The sequence below is a fragment of the Heteronotia binoei genome, chromosome 2, assembly GCF_032191835.1.
Source record: "Heteronotia binoei isolate CCM8104 ecotype False Entrance Well chromosome 2, APGP_CSIRO_Hbin_v1, whole genome shotgun sequence".
Classification (NCBI taxonomy): domain Eukaryota; kingdom Metazoa; phylum Chordata; class Lepidosauria; order Squamata; family Gekkonidae; genus Heteronotia; species Heteronotia binoei.
Genome location: NC_083224.1, coordinates 145624158 through 145643006, shown reverse-complemented (window position 1 = coordinate 145643006; position 18849 = coordinate 145624158). Strand labels below are relative to the sequence as shown.

Here is an 18849-nt window from a genome sequence, read left to right as displayed (position 1 = left end):
TGTCTAGCCCTCCATTGCAGTACTCTCACCCTTCTCAGGGACTATTCTGGTTTATTTATTTACTTATTTTTCACATTTATATCCCGCCCTCCCCGCCAAAGCAGGCTCAGGGCGGCTAACAACATCATAATATCAACAGTAAAACAATAAAACAATCACAAATCAGTTAAGAAGTTAAAACAGGTTACAATTTAAAATTACTAGTACAGTTTTAAAACAACAATTTGGTGCTAACATCATGCCATTCTTCAGTGGTGTTGAGCATCTACATACTTTGGTTGAAGACCATTCAAAATAATGTTGTTTTACAAGCCTTGCGGAACTGGACAAGGTCCCGCAAGGCTCTTAACATCGTCTGGGAGTTTGTTCCACCAGTGGGGGGCCGCAATAAAGAAGGCTCTTTCTCTAGTAGCCTTCAATCTCGCCTCCCTCAGCCTGGGGATTACTAATAAGTTGTGCGATCCAGATCTAAGTACCCTCTGGGGAATATATGGGGAGAGACGGTCCCTAAGGTAGGCAGGTCTTTGGCCATATAGGGCTTTAAAGGTGATAACCAGCACCTTGTAGCGAATCCTGAATACTATTGGCAGCCAGTGCAGTCTCCTCAGCCCTGGCTGTATATGGTCCCGACTAGGGAGGCCCAGTAACAGCCTGGCTGCCGCATTCTGCACCAGCTGCAGCTTCCGAATTCAAGACATGGGCTGGTAGAGAAATCTGGTAGAGGGCATTACAGTAGTCTAATCTCGAGGTGACTGTCGCATGAATCATTGTTGCTAAATCGCCGTGCTCTAGGAAGGGGACCAACTGTCATGCCCGCCTAAGGTGGAAAAAGGCAAATCTCGCAGTGGCTGCTATCTAGCCCTCCATGGCCAGTGGGCTCCAGTAGCACCCCCAAGCTCTTGACTTTGGGCGCCGGTATCAGTGGCTCCCCATCAAAGGCTGGTAGAGGGATTTCCCTTCCCAGACCACCGCGGCTCAAAGGACTTCTGTCTTCATTGGATTCAGCTTCAGACGACTCAGCCTGAGCCACCTCGCTACGGCTTGTAACACGAGGACCATTTTTTCTGTGGCAGAGGCAGGCCGGCGATCCATCAGCAGATAGAGCTGGGTGTCATCAGCATACTGATGGCAACCCAGTCCAAATCTCCGGACAATCTGGGCAAGGGGGCGCATATAGATATTAAACAACATCGGGGAAAGCACCGCCCCCTGAGGCACCCCACAATGAAATGGATGCCTCTGGGATGACCGTGCCCCGATTGTCACCCTTTGTCCCCGACCACAGAGGAAAGAGGAAAGCCATTGCAAGGCCAACCCCTGAATCTGTGTGTCGGCGAGGCGATGAACCAGCAGCTGGTGGTCGACCATGTCGAACGCCGCTGACAGGTCCAACAACAACAGTACTGCTGACCTGCCTTGATCCAGTTGTCGCTGGAGATCTTCCACTAAGGCGACCAGCACTGTCTCCGTCCCATGGCCCGGGCGAAAGCCGGATTGGTGTGGGTCTAGAACAGTTCTATCTAACTTTTATCTCTCAGTACTTCAAAACTAGCAGAAATAGAATAACTTTTGTAATGCTCTTTTTAGTGTGAGAAAAGAGTGGTGAGAGTATGATGATTTCATCTGCTGTCATAATTGTGTTGTGATACTTGGCACCAGCACTGGAAAGAGCCAATGAGTTAACCTTACGCTTGCATTAGCCTTGAGAGATTCAGTCGGGATATTGTGTTTTAGTGTGTGTTTTTAATCTGGAGAGGGATGTAGTGGAGGGTGGAAGGCTTTGCTACTTGTCTCAGTTGAACAGGTAAGTGAAAAGTGCATCATGTCAAAAGGTGCACACAGCAGATTATTTAAAGCTTCTGTTAATTTTTAGTTATAATTCGTCTTCTCAGCAGTTAACTAATTTTAAAAATGGTCTAATTTTAAATGTATTTACATAAATAGGCTGCTAAAATACATCTATCACTGTAGCATTTGTTTTATGAATATCTGTAATGGAAAAGCAGTGCATATGGTTCCTCAGATTTACGTTCAATGTCTGTGGTTGTGTAATCTTTTCAACTGAGTTAACGGAACAACAAGAAATGTATCACACAAGTGCCGTGAGAAGTGTTGTGTCTGTGGTGCTTTATTTTTAAAAATACTCTATAGAGTCTAAAGTAAGGCTAGATTGGTCCATCTTATAAGAATGACCCTTCAGCCCACAGTTGTACTGTTTGTGTTTCTTTACCTAGAAAATGTCTTGTGTTGCCTCTTTTATTCAAGACAGCTTACAATATAAAATAGCAAAATTTACTAATAATTAAAAACCCATCCAGAATATAAAGCAGCACCTAACACTGAACAGCTAGATGGCAAAAGAAGGACCTCTAGGTAGCAGCTTCTTCTAAAGACATCAGCAGGCAGGGGATGGGTTATTCTTTTGGAATACTTAATGCCATTTTCCTATTTTTCATTTCATTTTTTGTCTGCTCTCCTAAGCAGGGAGCTCTTCATAAAAATATTTGAGATTATAATAAATTCTGGGTCATTAATTTGGTGGAGATAGGGCAACCTGGTAACTGAAGTATACAAGAGAATGAGGGGCCCAGTACTCTGACCGATTATGTTTGCATCAGGCTGGACTGCTGGTGATTATCAAATGCAGAATAGGAAAGTGAGTTTTTAAAAATCTGATTGCTTGATGCTAACACTTGGCATTGCACATTTGCTAAGAGTTTCTTGTATTTTGTCTTGGAGTGTAGCACAGAACTGTTTCTGTGGTGTGGTTGCTTTATCTAGGTCTGTGAACTAGAAATCATTACTACCCTTCATTTTCAATCTAAAGAAGATTATCTAACAATTTGGCACTGTCAGTGTATTGCAAAATTTAGGCTTTTCGTCTCTGGTAGAGTATTGCACACCAGAATTCCAGAACAGGTTTTTAATTTTACAAAAATTATACCTCACCTTTTTGCCCTCATAAGGGTCACCAAGGCAGCCAATAAATTATACATAATAAAATCACATAAAATCACATCTTAAATGCATTAAAATAACTAAAAAACTAACCAAAACAACTAAAGCCAGGATTAAAATACATACAAAACCATGAAAACAATCAAAATATTGACAGGAAGGTGGTCACTCAGGGAACACAAAATTAAACAAAAAAAAAGTGTTCACCTGCTGGCAGAAGATGGCAACAGAAGGGGACAGTCCAGTCTCCCTTGGGGGAGAGTTCCAGAGTTATAACGCCATGATTTCAAAGGCCCTGCCCCCGGTTACCATGCACATAAACAAAAGGTGAGGGCAGCTGAATTAAGGCCTTAGAAGATGATGGTAGTGGTCAGGTAGTTTCATGATGGAGCAGGCAATCCTTCAGGTATGTTGGACCCAAGCCGTGTAGGGTTTTAAAGGTCAACACCAACATCTTGGGTTATGCTTATAAACTGATTGGCAGCCCCAGTGTAGATGGGCCAAGACTGGAGTGATATTGTTGTCCCTACAAGCCATTCCAGTCAACATCAACTAGTGCAGAATGCTGCAACAAGGAAGTTTCTAATACTTTCCAAGGGCAGCCCCACATAGAACTCATTGCAGTAGTTTGATTTAGATGTATCCAAGGTATGCTTTCAGTAATCTTGTACAAGAGAAGCTGCTGTTGGAACAGATATTGCTGATGTTTCAGACACAGAGTGCATTTGCCTGTGGTATGGGTCTAGTAATTTTGATTCGAATTTGGAAGGAGGATGCAAATCTTGTTTAGAAAGGTGGTTGCCCTAGGAAATTTAGTCTTAAGAAAATTTGAGCAGTTATTGATCTTCTTCGTGGTCTCTGTGCATCACACTGATGGGATAAGGCGCCAGCGCTGATCTCGATCGGTAAACTTGAAAGCTGCGGATTTCCGTGCCGACGTCCCAGTGCGCATGCCCAGAAGCCCCACTGCGCATGCCCACTGAGATGGGAGCGGACATCCCGCCAGTTCTCTTCTGACCACCGCGCTGATCAGTCGATCTTTCCGTGCTTTGGTCGGTGAACTTTCTTATTCATATATCTGTTAGGATTATAGTTAGTATAGTTAGTAGTAGTAGTTAGTTAGTTAGCATAGCTTATTAATATTGTTGTCGTGGGGGAGAGAGGGGCTTGAAATCAAAACTTTCCATTTCCCAACCCCCCCCCCCCACTCCATTCTGTCCCAACCTGTCTTTTCCTCTGTCTGCGTATGGAAAGACGGTGGGGATTTTTCAGAAGGTGCTCCAAGTGTGGGAGTAAAATAGCCCCACCAGACGGACATTCGCTGTGTCTGCTGTGCCTCGGAGAACTGCATAGAACCAACTCCTGCACGTATTGCGCCAAGTTCTCGAAGCAGACTAAGAAGAATAGAGCAGCAAGGCTTGCAGCAGCCCTCATGGAGCAGACGCTTTCTCCCTGGAGGCCGACCACAGAACGGGCTGAGCAGCCCATCGCCACCACTGAACCAGCGACAGCGACAGCGGTCGATACCGAGCATCTCCCTTCCGACCGCCCTAACAAGCATCCGGGCTCGGCTGTTATGTTGGAGTCCTCCACGCCTGCTAAATGGCATAAGGAGGATAAGGGATCGCAGGGAGAGAAGAAAAGGAAGGCTAAGAGACTGGATAAACCGAAACACAAATCTGTCTCATCCGCCTCTTTGACCTCCCCATCGAACCCGACAGCACCGATCGTCCCACCACTGAAGCTATTCGCTTCGCCGGGTCGTCGGGCACGCCCACCGATCGCTTCAATGTCGACGGAACTCGTCATCTCCTCAGAATCTGACCAGGAAATTGAACTAGGGCAATGATCCGGTACCGACAAGAGCCCTCCGGTTCGAGTCAGAAGCTTTCGATCCCGAAGCTCACTCCCCCGGGATCGAGGGAAGGAACCTCGGGATCGATCCCCCGGAAGCTGCTCACCCAGGCATCGAGAGGTCGATCTTCCGTGCCCTCCTACTCAGATTTCTTGGGATCAGAGGCAGTGGCAATATTTGTATGGAGCGTACCCCATGCAACCCTCCTTCCCCTGGCTTCCTCCGCGTCAGATTGACTGGGATCAGTCTTCTGAAGCGTCCTATCAGTCCCGAACATCATACCGATCACCAAGACGAGCTCCATCAGCTTCAGTGTCGAAACCGCTCGAGGTCGAAAACCCCCATCGGGAGCATAGGCAACGGGTCCCTTCAGAAAGGGCGAAGGCTGGCTCTGCGGGCCCGATTTCACCCCCAGCTCCGCACTTGTCTGAGCAGTCCGACTTGCCGGATGCATCCCCTAGATCCCACGAAGGGTCTTCTGCAGAGGAGCAAGAGACATCCTCACCCGGGGAACCCTCCCCATCACAGAAGACCACAGAGGAGCAGCCTATTTCGCCTGCTGAGGACTTAAAATTCTATGGAGACCTCATTAAGCGAATGACCCAGTCGTTGTCCCTCACCACCATTCAACCACAACCGGTCATCACCGATAATGTCTTCGACATTGTCCAGATGGACATGTCCACCACAGTGGCTTTGCCCCTTACCAATGTCATGCTGCACACTGCAAAATCCTCGTGGGACAAGCCGGTGTCCACACCCGTATTGTCCCGGCAGCTGGACCACATGTATTGCATTTAGGAAGCCGGCGCAGAGTTTCTGTATAATCACTTTAAGCTGAACTCTGTTGTAGTTTCATCATCCTCCAAGGCAAAGAAGACTCACTCTACTCCCCCGGATGAGGAGGGTAGATAGAAAGTTTAATACGGTCAAAGACCAATCAATTGAATACAAATAACTTAATAAGATACAGGAGGGTAAGAAGTTGGACAATATGGGCAGGAGGAGCAAGAGACATCCTCACCCGGGGAACCCTCCCCATCACAGAAGACCACAGAGGAGCAGCCTATTTCGCCTGCTGAGGACTTAAAATTCTATGGAGACCTCATTAAGCGAATGACCCAGTCGTTGTCCCTCACCACCATTCAACCACAACCGGTCATCACCGATAATGTCTTCGACATTGTCCAGATTCAGCTGGGTCGCTGGGTGTCAAAATTGCCAACTATGCAGCCTGTATGGGCCGATACCAATATGCCCTTTGGGTTCAGGTGTCGAAGCTCCTACCTAGCCTCCCGGAGCAGAGCAAAAATGCTCTTAAGAAACTCCAGAAGGAGGGAATGACCCTGGCCAAACAGCAGCTGAATTCCTCCAAACATTCGGAGGACACTTGTGCGAAAACCTTGACCACAGCCATCGCTTTAAGATTGCATTCCTGGTTGCGGTCCACTGCCCTCCAGACAGATACGCAGGCCTACATCGAGGACTTGCCATTTGATGGCACAGGTCTGTTCAGCGCAACGACGGATACCGTGTTGCAGGAGATGGACAAGAGCATCAAGAGGTCCAGAAATTTGGGAGTCTCTACACCTCGCTCCCAAACTAAGCGACAGTGGCAAAAACCTTGGAACAGGAAGCCGTATTCTAACTCACCGGACCAACCATGGCGGCCAAAGTCTACCTCACCTTTCTCCAAGCCCCCGTATGCGGCCAAGGCAAAATACTCTCCGTCCTCAACCCAGTCGTCCCGACAGAAGGGGCCGAAACAGTTCAAGCAGGGACTTTGACTGCCCTTTGGGCCTGCTCCTGTGCCAGCCTGCCATTATGGGCCATACCCGCCTTTTCCCATATTTCCGGGCATGGTCCGAAATCACCTCTGACCAGTGGGTCTTGGGCATAATCAAACGGGGCTATGTAATAGTTCTTCCAGAATCTCCCCACCCCCACCTTTGTCTCCACCAGCCCCACAGACACCTTAAAAGAAGAAGTCCAATCTCTTATTCAAAAGAACGCCATCGAACAGGTTCCCCTGAGTCAAAGAGGTCTCGGCTTCTATTCCCGTTACTTCATAGTTCCAAAACAGGATGGGGGTCTTCGTCCCATCATGGACCTCCGGGCTCTGAATTTGTTTATCATCTACCACAAGTTCAGGATGACCTTGCCAAGCATTCTTCCTTTTCTGAATCGCGGGGACAGGATGGCTACGCTGGACCTAAAGGACGCGTATTTCCATGTTTCCATCCACCCTCTCCACAGAAAGTTCTTATGTTTCACAATTGGATCAGACCATTTTCAGTACCGTGCACTGCCCTTTGGCCTCTCTACAGCCCCCAGGGTCTTCATAAAGACTATGGTGGTGATTGCAGCCCATTTACGTTTACAGGGTATAACCTGTACATAGACAACTAGCTTCTGGTGGCAGAATCAAGCGACACTCTGTTGCAGCACATCACCACTACTCTCTCTCTTCTGCAGGACCTGGGCCTGCAGGTGAATCACAAGAAATCCCATCTCCAGCCCTCTCAGAGGGTTCAGTTCATAGGGGCTATTCTGGACTCCCTTGCTTGCAGGGCTTTCCTCTCATCGAACCAGGCAGATGACATAATACAGCTAGTCCGCTCGCTCCAGCGCAACCCAACGGGCACAGCTCATCAAATCCAGCGGCTGCTGGGTCTTATGGCCGCCACCACCCTGGTTCTGATCTTTGCACGGTTGCATATGAGACCCCTGCAGCTTTGGTTTCTAACGCACTTCAGGTGCTGTTGGGACCCTCCCTCGCGTCTACTGACCATCCCACCAGAGATCCTGTCGTCCCTCACCTGGTGGGCACAGAAGCGTCACCTGACGGAAGGCGCGCCCTTTTACAGAGAGTCTCCGTCAGTTACAATAACCTCGGATGCCTCTCTGTGGCGCTGGGGTGTGCATATGAACGGTCTCTGCATGGGAGACAGATGGCCCCAGTACCATGCGCACCACCATATAAATTTCCTAGAACTTCTAGCGATTTTTCATGCAATCCAGTCATTCCACAAGTTCCTCAAGGGCAAGATAGTGGCTGTCATGACAGACAACACTACAGCGATGGTATATGTGAACAGACAGGGAGGTACGGTTTCCCGCAGACTCTGTATGCTGGCCCTGACCTTATGGGAGATGTGCATCGTGATGGGGGTGTCGTTGGTGGCCACTCACCTCCCGGGAGATTGGAACGTCCGTGCAGACTTCCTCAGTCGGGGGGGAGCCTCGATGCACGAATGGGAACTCAACTGGGAGTTTCTGCAACCCGTCTTCCATCGCTGGGGGACACCCGTGCTGGACGTGTTCGCCACCCGCAACAATAGAAAGTGCGCACTCTTCTGCTGCCGGGGAGGGGCGGATCCCTTGTCCCTCAGGGACAGTCTCCTCATACTGTGGAATCAGCACCGGGTGTACATCTTCCCTTAATCACCAGAGTGGTTCAGAAGATTCTACGGGAAGGGCCGGTGGGCATCCTCGTGACACCATGGTGGCCCAAACAGCATTGGTTCCCGCTGGTCCTTCGTCTCGCCAATGGAGTGTTTCACCACTTTCCCCAGGCCCCAGATCTTCTTCTTTTGCACGGGGGTCAGGTGGTACATCACGCTGTCCCACAGCTGAAGCTGACTGCCTGGCGCCTCCAGTGACTCCTCTTTCTGATAGGGTTAAATTTGTCATGCTGAACAGCAGGAAACCCTCTACTCGGAAAGCCTACTCTTATAAGTGGGCAAAGTTCGTTCAGTTTTCCTTGGGTTGTTCCAGAGATCCAGTTGTGGCAGGCTTGCCTACAATGTTTGATTTTCTGCTTTCCCTTTTGGATAAAGGGTTAACAGTTTCATTGGTTCGAGTTTATTTGGCGGCCATCTCAGCTCATCATTCCCAGCTTGATGGTCATTCCGTGTTTGCTCATCCGGATACCAAGCGGTTTCTTAAGGGCATTACTAGATTGTACCCAGCGGTGCGACAGCCTACCCCAGCTTGGGACTTGTCTCTGGTTCTTCGGGCCCTGTCGGGGAGTCCCTTTGAGCCGATGGCCACTTGCTCCCTCCAATTGTTGGCTTGGAAGGTGGCCTTTCTAGTAGCCATTATGTCTGCAAGGCGGGTGGGGGAGCTAGCAGCTCTTCGATGCGACGCTCCCTATTTGTGTTTCACCAAGGAAGGTGTGATTCTTCCGCCCAATATCACCTTTCTTCCCAAGGTGGTCTCGGCGTTTCATTTGAACATGGAGATTTGGTTGCCGGTGTTCTTCCCTAACCCGGCTACTGACAGTGAGCGCAGACTACATGCCCTGGACGTTAAGCGGGCTCTGGCGTTCTATTTGCATCACATGCATCCCTCTCGGAGGGACTCCAGATTCTTTGTTTCCTATGCCCACTCTTCTCTAGGGCAGAGGATTTCATCTCAAAGGCTGTCGAAGTGGATAACAGAAACCATTAGACTTTGTTATCTACTGAGTAAAAAGCCTCTTCCAGGACCCATTTGAGCTCACTCCACCCGATCCATGGCGACTTCGGCAGCGTTTATGAAGGGTGTTCCGCTCCTGGACATCTGCAGAGCTGCCACCTGGTCCTCTGAGCATACCTTTGTGTATCATTATGCGCTGGATTTGCATGGACGCCGGGAGTCTTCGGTGGGCCGTGCGGTGCTGCAATCTATTTCCTGCTGATGGACCGTTGCACCTGCCTCCCGGTAGGACCTTGGCTTGCTAATCTCCCATCAGTGTGGTGCACAGAGACCACGAAGAAGATAAACAGGTTTCCTACCTGTAACTGATGATCTTTGAGTGGTCATCTGTGCAGTCACACTCCCCGCCCTCCTTTCCCTCTGCGGCCGGTCCATCTGTGGGCTGACGCAGTGATCAGAAGGAACTGGCAGGATGTCCGCTCTCGTCTCAGTGGGCATGCGCAGTGGGGCTTCTAGGCATGCGCACTGGGACATCAGCGTGGAAATCTGCAGCTTTCAAGTTTACTGATCGAGATCGGCGCTGGCGCCTTATCCCATCAGTGTGATGCACAGATGACCACTCAAAGATCATCAGTTACAGGTAGGAAACCTGTTTTTCCTGCTGTCCAGATGGATGTGGTCTTTAGTGACTTTTCAGCCTAGTTCTTCCACTGTTATCCTAGAAATAAACATAGGAATGCAAGGATAGTACAAAAGGGTTTATATTGATATTTATCTGGGAGTTATAATTCTATTTTGCTAACATTATTTTCTTGTGTGTGTGTGTGTGGTTTTTGTTGCATGGAAAATGTGAAAGAACACTTTAGTAAATATTCTGTCATTGGAGTCTGATTTCCTGTCACTGGATTCTATTTTCATTAAGAACTAAATAAAGCACACTTGTTGTTATGAAACTTCTTTATCATATAGGACAGAAATATTAAATGCTTCTTCTGGAAGAGAAATGACAGCTGTGAAATTTGTTAAAACTTAGTTTTAGGAGGGTAACCATGCGTGTCTGCAGTAGAAGGCCTAGATTCGAGTCCTGTAGCACCTTAGAGACCATGAAGATTTTCTAGATACAACCTTTCAAGAATCAAAGCTTCCTTCTCTAAGGTACTACTGGACTCAAAACTAGCTCTTGATAAAACTTAGTATCTTACAGTTGGATGAGTATAATGTGTTACTTTGACATTTCTGTTGCAACACAGAACACTGTATTGATATAGTTCCTAAACAGATAGTTGTCTGATCAATTATAGCATAATATTCTGAAAATATGACTTGGTCAGCAAATATGCTCATTTTAGTACAAAGCTTGAACTGTAGGAATCAGACATATGAGTTTGTATGCAACCTGAACAATTTGATAACTGAATATGGTATTCAGAAGTGGTAAGAACAAAAGGATCTCTAACATAGTACAGGGTTGGGGTTGGAGTGGAAAAGACTGAACATTGTTTCTTTATGCATATCTATATGTAAATCTTTTTCTCTTAATAGCCATAGATTGTAAGCAAAAAAAATCAAGATCAAGATCTGGGAGCAAGAAAAAAATTCTGCCATTACCTCATGGTGCTGATGAAGTTTACATACTCCGATGCAGGTATATAAAGGATTATAATGGGCAAACTAAAATTGTTGGTTTGTTTTTGTTTCAGTAGTTAGGTCTATATCCTATGTGTGCCTATGATAGATGGAAGGATTAATCAAAATGGAGGCGTCTGATTTAATATGGTTTAATCTATGTAAAAAAAGCCTGAAGTACTTGTGCTCTTTTGAATAGTCTCTTTTCTGTATGAAAACTTAACAGATGGTTCTCAGCTGGAATCCATCTGAAGGAGGTTTTGAAATGTCTATAAAACACCTAGAGAATTGGCAGAAGTTGGTAATAACGCTGTTTAGTAGAAGCCAGCACCTTTGTCTTGTGTTCAGGTGTTCAGGGATCTTATTATAAAAACCACCACCCCAACACTATCAGGTGCAACATTTTCTGCTAGCCAAGCTTTTGAATACTTCTAAAGTACAGCACCAAATAGTTGGCCATTCTTGAGTTGCTATGTGCTTGTTTTCAGAAAAAGCACTCTGTGTAGCTTATTGACAGTAAATATTATTGGGACCAATGTTCCCTCAAGCTGCAGAGTCTTGTGAGCAAAATTCTACTTTGTGGCATTAAAGTTGTGAGCTACTGCATAAATTATTGAGCTAAGACAAAAATCTGTGAGCTGGGGGCTAAAAATCTGTGAGCTTGCTCATGCTAACTCATCTTTGTGGAAACACTGATTGGGACATGTTCACTCAATTCCATAGGTCATTTTCAACGTGGGAGACTGAACCTCTTCTCTCCCACCTTGCTAGGGTGAAAGTGTAAACCTTGGAAGTTTGATTATTGTGTCTCCCTGGCCATGTGATCTATTCCTGCTAAATGGAGGTCCTGATCAGACGGTTAGGGACATATTGTGTACATAAATGGATAACACTCATATAAGGAAGACCTTCCCTTAGATTGGACACAGAAAACAGGCCTGTAGATGCAGCTGTACCCAGAGAACTGAAAGAAATCTCAATTCCAGGGAAATCCCTAATCTGCAGGACACTCCCTGTTTTTATATCTATTTTATCTGGATTAAATTTCAGTTTACATTCTATACCTTGTATATGAAACAAAGAAAGAGGGTTTTAGGGAAGAGAGCATGCTCATTACCCCTGGGAATTAACTATAGCATGTAATAGATGGTATATAATTTGTGGTGTATAGCCTTCTCTTCTATATAGCTCCAGTTGTTTGAAATTACATGTACAATTGTTGGATACATACCCAGAAAGTCTATTTACATTTAAGCAGCCATACATATACTTTTTATGTAGTTATATAGTGAACTCACTAATCATAACACTACTGCACCTTATTTGGATACTTTAAAACTCTGCACAGGTTTTGTGGTTTGGTCTTTCGAGGTCCCTTGTCTGTTCAAGAAGATTGGATAAAGCACCTGCAGCGCCACATTGTCAATGCAAATCTTCCTCGGACTGGGGCTGGCATGGTGGAAGTCACATCACTGCTTAAAAAACCTGCCTCAATGACTGAAACTTCATTTTCTATCCTGATGGCTGAAGCAGCTTCATAGGACATGGAAACACTTTACATTTACATTGGATGTATATTTGAAATACTTTTGTTAGTTTTTTTAAAGTTAAAATAAATTATCTGTTTCTAAAACCTGGAGCAGGAAAATTGGGCAGAGAATGACAGTTAACATCCAAACAATTGAGTACTTAAAAAATTACCGTAAGTAGTCTTTATATTTTATATAGGGTGGAAGATGTGTTTTTAAAGTTTACTAAGTTTTTTGTCAATTACTGTGTTCACTATTGATACAAGCCCATTACATGTAAGCAGCCATTTTTAAATTGTTGCACATGGGTACTTAAGACTGGTTTTATGAAATGAAAATGTTCTTTACAGTGTTACCGAAATCAGTGCTCTGTTTATTAAAGAAAAATTCCCTTGCTTAGTAAAATATTATATTTTGTTTGTATGTATGTAGTGTTTTGTACAATACCAAGAAATGCTAATGCAACTTAATTTAGGGCATTAAATATCATGTACTTCATAGTTCAAGAGACTGTTCCATTCAAATAGGGCACTTAGTAATATTCTATCTAGCTGTGTCAGTGTTTTTTAATCACACAAGACTCTTTTGTACTAAAAGTGGAGGGAAACTTGTTAAACAAATTTCTAAAACCTATGTATATAGTACTGGAAACTATTTGTGGTAAGGAAATATTCTTTACTTCACTTGCATTTCTCACTGACAATAAAATGGTGCATCCATGCTACCTCCAACTTTGTCAGCTGTAACGGTATCCTTTTGTTGCATCACAAACTCTGTTAACAAGTCTCTTTTTGATGCTTCGCTTAAAGAGATGAGTTGCTTTTGCCTCCTCTTTTAGTTCATACTGTAGAAATGTATACTACATGGCTCAGCCAACACTTTTTATTTTACGGTTGCTTAAAGAACTCATAACCCCATTGGCCACAAATAGAAAAGTTTCTACATATGAAGAGAATGTTTACAATTCAAATTTTAGAACTTGTTTTGGATGTAATTATATGTATGAAAATTGTAACACTATGCTCATGCTAAGGACCTATTTACAGAATTATTGAAATAAATGTGCTGTGAGGATGGAAAAATATGGTGCAGGTGTCTTGATCACGATCAATATTGGCTGTTAAACAAAAGTGAAATGTCACTTTTCAACAATTAAGAAAATTCCTTTTTGAAAACTGGTTCTGTATGCAAGTAATGTTTCATTTTATTCATGTAGGGTGACTAATACTGTAGTTAAGCCAAGGAAATGCATTGATATTGTTTTGCGTGTAAATAAAGTTATAAAAGCAGTTGAGATGTGAGGAGTATTTTGGTGGAGAATATACATACCTCACAGCCAGTGAAATTGCTTTCCTCATGGTATATCTCCTTACCAAGAATATATCTCTAAATAAAAAGGGTTAAAAGAAAATTAAATTGTCTGTAATGTGGAGTATTTCTTATTTAAGATATAGAGTTTGATGTGTCTTTGTTGAGTGTTAAATACTATGAAGGACTGCTTCAAATATGAGTCCAGTGGCTTGTTTAAGATGAACAAAATTTTATTCAAAGTATAAGCTTTCGTATGCAACTTCTGAAAAAGTGTGCTTGCAAAGCTTACATCTTGAATAACATTTCATTGGTCTTAAAGGTGCCACTAGACTCCAGCTTTATTCTGCTGCTTCAGACCAACACAGCTACCCACCAGAATCTGCTTCAAATATCTTAGTTCACAGATGACACATCTGACTTTCCCAGTTTATAAGAGAGTCTATATGACAATGGGTTTTAAGAGCTTCTATAAAGGTATTGGAAGTTCATGGGGTAATAATACTAGGCAAATTTTGAGGTTTGGAAGGTTGCAATATGGGGAGAAGTTATTGAGTTGGAAATAATCAGGCTGGATTTACACATACTTGGTGTAATTTTCAGTGAAATGAAATTGTAGTTTCTTTGTAGCCCCAAAATTTTAGATTTGTACACTGGCAAACTGGAACTCCATTGAATTTCTATAGGGAGGGAACTGCTCAGACAGCAAAGTAACTTACAATTTAATTTTTATTTTAGAAATACACTTCTAGTATATTTTTATCTGTATGCTGGATAGCATTATTAGCACTGAAACCTCTAGTAGGGCAAGTGTTTGGCCTATGTGCTGCTGGTCAGTTCTGGGCAAAAGAGATAATGTCAGGGGAGGTTACCTACACCAGTGGAACAGGACAGATCCAGTTATCTCCCTTGCCCATCATAAAGACTTTCTTAGATCAGGCTTGCTTACTGGTTGGGAGACCTACTCTTCTGGGTGCAGGTCACCCTTGTCTTGTTCTGCTTTTGCCTTTCTCTGCTGTCATTTTTAAGCATGCCATTGGACATCCATCTAAGTGGTGTACATGAAGCAGTTCTCTGGTTGAGAGATAATTACTTACCCAATAGCTGAGCAAAAATTCTAAAATCTTTCTAGTTCATTTCCAACTATTGCGTTGGATCCAGCACAAAATTTCTACTTGCACTAGAGCTCTTGTGCAAGTGGAAATGTTGTAGCCTGCTATCAGCCCGTTTGTGGGATGGGTGGGATAGAAATTGAATTAAATAAATAAAAAGATGGCAGTAGCTGCTTGTGCTAACTCACACTTACTGTACCTTCACTTGCATTTTCACTTGCACAAGATCTTGTGTAACTAATTTCTTGTGTAACTAATATAAAGCAAGGAAAGAGCTAGATGTGCAGGCAATCTTGTCACTGGCAAGTACTTGGATGGGAGACCTCCTTGGAATACGAGAAGTCGGGAGGCAGGGGCAAACTTTATTCAGCCACCTCCCTGAATATCCTCCAGGCCCCCAGTAGGGGTCAGTCACCAGAGGTCACCATGACATCCAGGTGCATGAGCACATGCACATATAAATAAAAGAAAAGAAAAGAGCTAGGTATTGTACAAGATCTTGTGCAAGAGGAACTGAGCTAAGTCTGATTTATATTTCTGCTTGTGAATTGCTGCATTCAAGCCACTGTTTCTTAAAGGTTGGTTTATGAGGCAGGGAAATGTGTGAGAAGGGGTGGTGCACTACAAATTTAGGCTGGTGCCTCTTGACAGCTGTTCTCATCCTTAGATTTGGTTCTGTCACATTTCTATTTTGCTCTTCTTAAAGTAGCCTAAGGAAGCATATGTAGTGTGATCCCTTTTAATTCTCACAGCAACCCTGCATGACAGATTAGGTTTAGAATATGAAAGACCTCCCAGCAGTGTGCTACAACATTTTGTACTTCCATAATCATATCTGCTACACCAAATTAGCTTTCATTTTTAGAATTTCCACTTGCTACTTGAAGTAGTGTCAAAGCCAGCCTATAGACCTAAATATACTCATGAAGACTAGGGGTAGCACCCCATCCGCCCGCCCCCCAATCAAAACTATAGGTATCATTCCTTCACAATCTAGATGTTTACCCTAGACAGCACTGATCATTTTCTTTTGGTGAACAGGGTTCTGGATTTGGCTGCTCTGTTCTCCCCCTCCTACAAAGTAGCTGGTTATATGTTAGGTTTGTGTCTCATGCCTAATTCAGCTGGATCTGGGCCAAAAACTAGATATGCCAGTTTGCTAGATAATGGAAGGTATTGCAGCATTTCCTGCAGGGAGCCTCATTCCTGGCTTCTTTAGCTAAGTGGCATTGAGCCGTAGCCAGATGGTGTTTTTCCTGAGTTCAGGTAGCATCCATAGGTCCTTCCTTTGTTCTTCCTTTTCTGCTGTGGTCACCATTAACCCTTATCCTGATGTAATGCTACTTTTTTTTGCCTGCAGAGCAGTTCTTGTATGCTACTGTCAGATCCTACTTTTAAATTTACCCCTACTTCCCACTGCCAGCCAGTCTTAATTTACCTTAATGTAATTTATTGAAGCTTCTTCTCAAATATTCCTCGTGACAGACAACTAATTCAGGTTTTGTTTACTGGACTTGGACATTCACCTAGAGCTGGGTTTGCATGTATAGAGCCCAAGTCTTACTGGGGGCTATACATATAAGATACTAATTTCCAATGAGATTGGACAAGTATAGAACATGGTTCAGTCAAGTTAAATAAGTTTGGCCTAACCATATTAGTACTCTGTTTATGCCCATCTGGGTCAACATCCTGAGTTCACTGGTGTCATTCCACAGTAGTAGCACAGTCCAAAAGCGGACTCAGGAGGCATTTAAATGATTCCTGAACTCACTAAGGTGCGATCTGGAAGTGGGCTCAGGAGGGACTTAAATGTTCACTGACATAGTGCCACAGAGGCAGCGCAACCCTGAAGTGGGCTGAGCCCACTTCTGGGTCCCTACGGATATCACAAACCATAAACTGGTTTGTAAATTGTGGAAGTTTGTAGTTGGTGAAATTCACAAACCATGGACCTCAGTTTTTCCAGTTCATGCTCAACCCTAGTAGCAACTCTTGAAGGTCTCAGGTGATTGTTCCCATCACCTACTCGTTGATCTTTTCTAATGGAGATGCTGGGGATTGTACCTGGGATTTTTTTTCATAGAAAGCAGATGCTATGTTCACTGAGCCATTGGCCCTCATCGTTTTGAGACTCTCAGTGCATGCTAAGAAGAGCTACACCTTTCTAAGTCTATTGAAATCAGATTTGATCTATTACAATAATTCCGAATACCTGTGATAGGTGCTGGGAATGCAGAAAAAGAGGTGAAAGCCCTCAAACTCTGTATCTCTTAACCTTCATTCCGAGACATATTGTATAGACATCATTTTAGGTAATTCATTCTTATGTTTGACTTATTTACCTCCCAGAACTGAAAAGCTTAAAGTATAATAGCTAGCTAATGTTTGGTTGTCTTATGCAAAATGTTGAGACAAAAAGCATACATCTGAGAGTTCAGAGGACTCTTTCCCCTGAACGTTTGTATTGTATACTTAGAATCTTGTTGCCAGTATGACTGCTCTTCAGATGTGCACTTGTTAGAATTGCTGCTCTGTCTCCTAACCAGGTACAGACATAAATCATGTTTCTGTATGTCTGAAATGCAACTCAATGCAACTTGTTAATGCTTTAAGTCTGTGCTGCGGTAGCAAATGCCACAGTAGTGATTTCTTCTTCTCGTTCTGACTAGAGAGTGTAAAAGGAATAACTGACAAAGCAGAGTGTGAGTTAACAAGATTAAACTGCATTTTTCCCGAATAAGGAGCTGTATGTCAGCGTGGCGTAAATACCACTTGCTAGAAATGCCTTTCATCATCTGCCTCTTTCATGAAGAAGCCAATTATATCATGTAAAATAATGTAAGAAATACCATATCTACTTACTTGGATGTAGAAACTGCATTGAACATAACTGCATTGAATAAGAATCTGAAAGCCGCAGAAAATAAGGTTAGTGTGTTCACTTCTGCTACCTTGTAGTGACACTGATTTATCATTGTTAATTGATCGTGATTGAACAATATCTATTATTAATATTGTTGGATTTTGTTTAGCTGATGGTTATGAGATGGGTGCAATCCTAAGCTAGTCTGCTAAGAAGTCCTATGTTATTCAGTGGGGCTTACTCCTGGGAAAGTGTTGTTAGGATTTCAGCTGTAGCTTTGAAGAGAGTTACTAATGTAATAGTAGTACTTGACAGGTCAGAATTTGATTTGTTTTGAGCAGAGGGAAGAGAATCTTTGTGAGTGGACATTCTCTTCCTTACATAGCTGAATTGTTTGCTGACACAAGGAGCAAGACTATGAAGCACTGGAAGCAACAGTTTTGCCTTGGACCAAGTGCACAGCTGGTTAGGTTTCTTAACTAAGGTAAGAGGCACTTTTTCACAGTGAAATGTGAGTAGAAAACCGTGGCACAAACATACTGGAGAGTAAAAGCAAGAAATTCCTGTTAATAATGAATGCAATAGATGTCAAAAAGCTTTTCATACAAAATTAAAAGGCAATTTCTGATTTTACCTGGAAACATGCCAGATATGCTTGAACTACCATTGCTAGAAGTAAACAAATTAAGCAACGTGCCGACTAACATAATTTCTATGCAGTATGGAGCAGGTGGCAAGTGATTTAATTAAGGGTGGAAAAAAGTGCTGGCTTTATGTTTCATCTTGCTTAAGGTGCTGTTCTGCGCAGCAGACAATACAGGGTGCACTGTCAGGTTAATGTATGTTGAGATCTTGGCAGCTATGTAGTTTTCAACAGCTTCCTGCCTTAGCAGTATGTTAGGGTTTACTGTTTGTTTGCAGAACTGTTATTTTTCATATGGGATGTTATGATGCCCCCGTCTATTTCCCTCCCTCAGAGGTAAGATTTTTCCCTGTTTTTCTTCCCCTTTTATGACTGAGCCACCCTAGTTGTCTGTTTTCTTTCCTGAAGAATTCTGACTGTCACACTCTGTCACAGTATAATATTTTGGCTGTTTACTCAGCCCAGGAACCTGAGGGAAGGAATGGAAGCCCCCTTTGACATATTATTTCAATGGCACTTGAAAAGTTTTTATA

The 18849-nt window shown here is 43.7% G+C and overlaps 1 protein-coding gene across 5 annotated transcripts in view; it reads left to right on the top strand.

Moving 5' to 3' along the window:
• Positions 1-13803, top strand: part of ZNF644 (zinc finger protein 644) — a 71317-nt gene extending 57514 nt beyond the window's left edge. For all 5 annotated transcript variants that reach the window (XM_060232177.1, XM_060232180.1, XM_060232178.1 and 2 more), the window contains 2 exons: positions 10775-10877; positions 12207-13803. In XM_060232177.1, coding sequence (XP_060088160.1) covers positions 10775-10877; positions 12207-12399 — 296 coding nt within the window. In that variant the 3' untranslated portion in view covers positions 12400-13803. The remainder of the gene's footprint in view (positions 1-10774; positions 10878-12206) is intronic.
• Positions 13804-18849: the final 5046 nt, after the last annotated feature.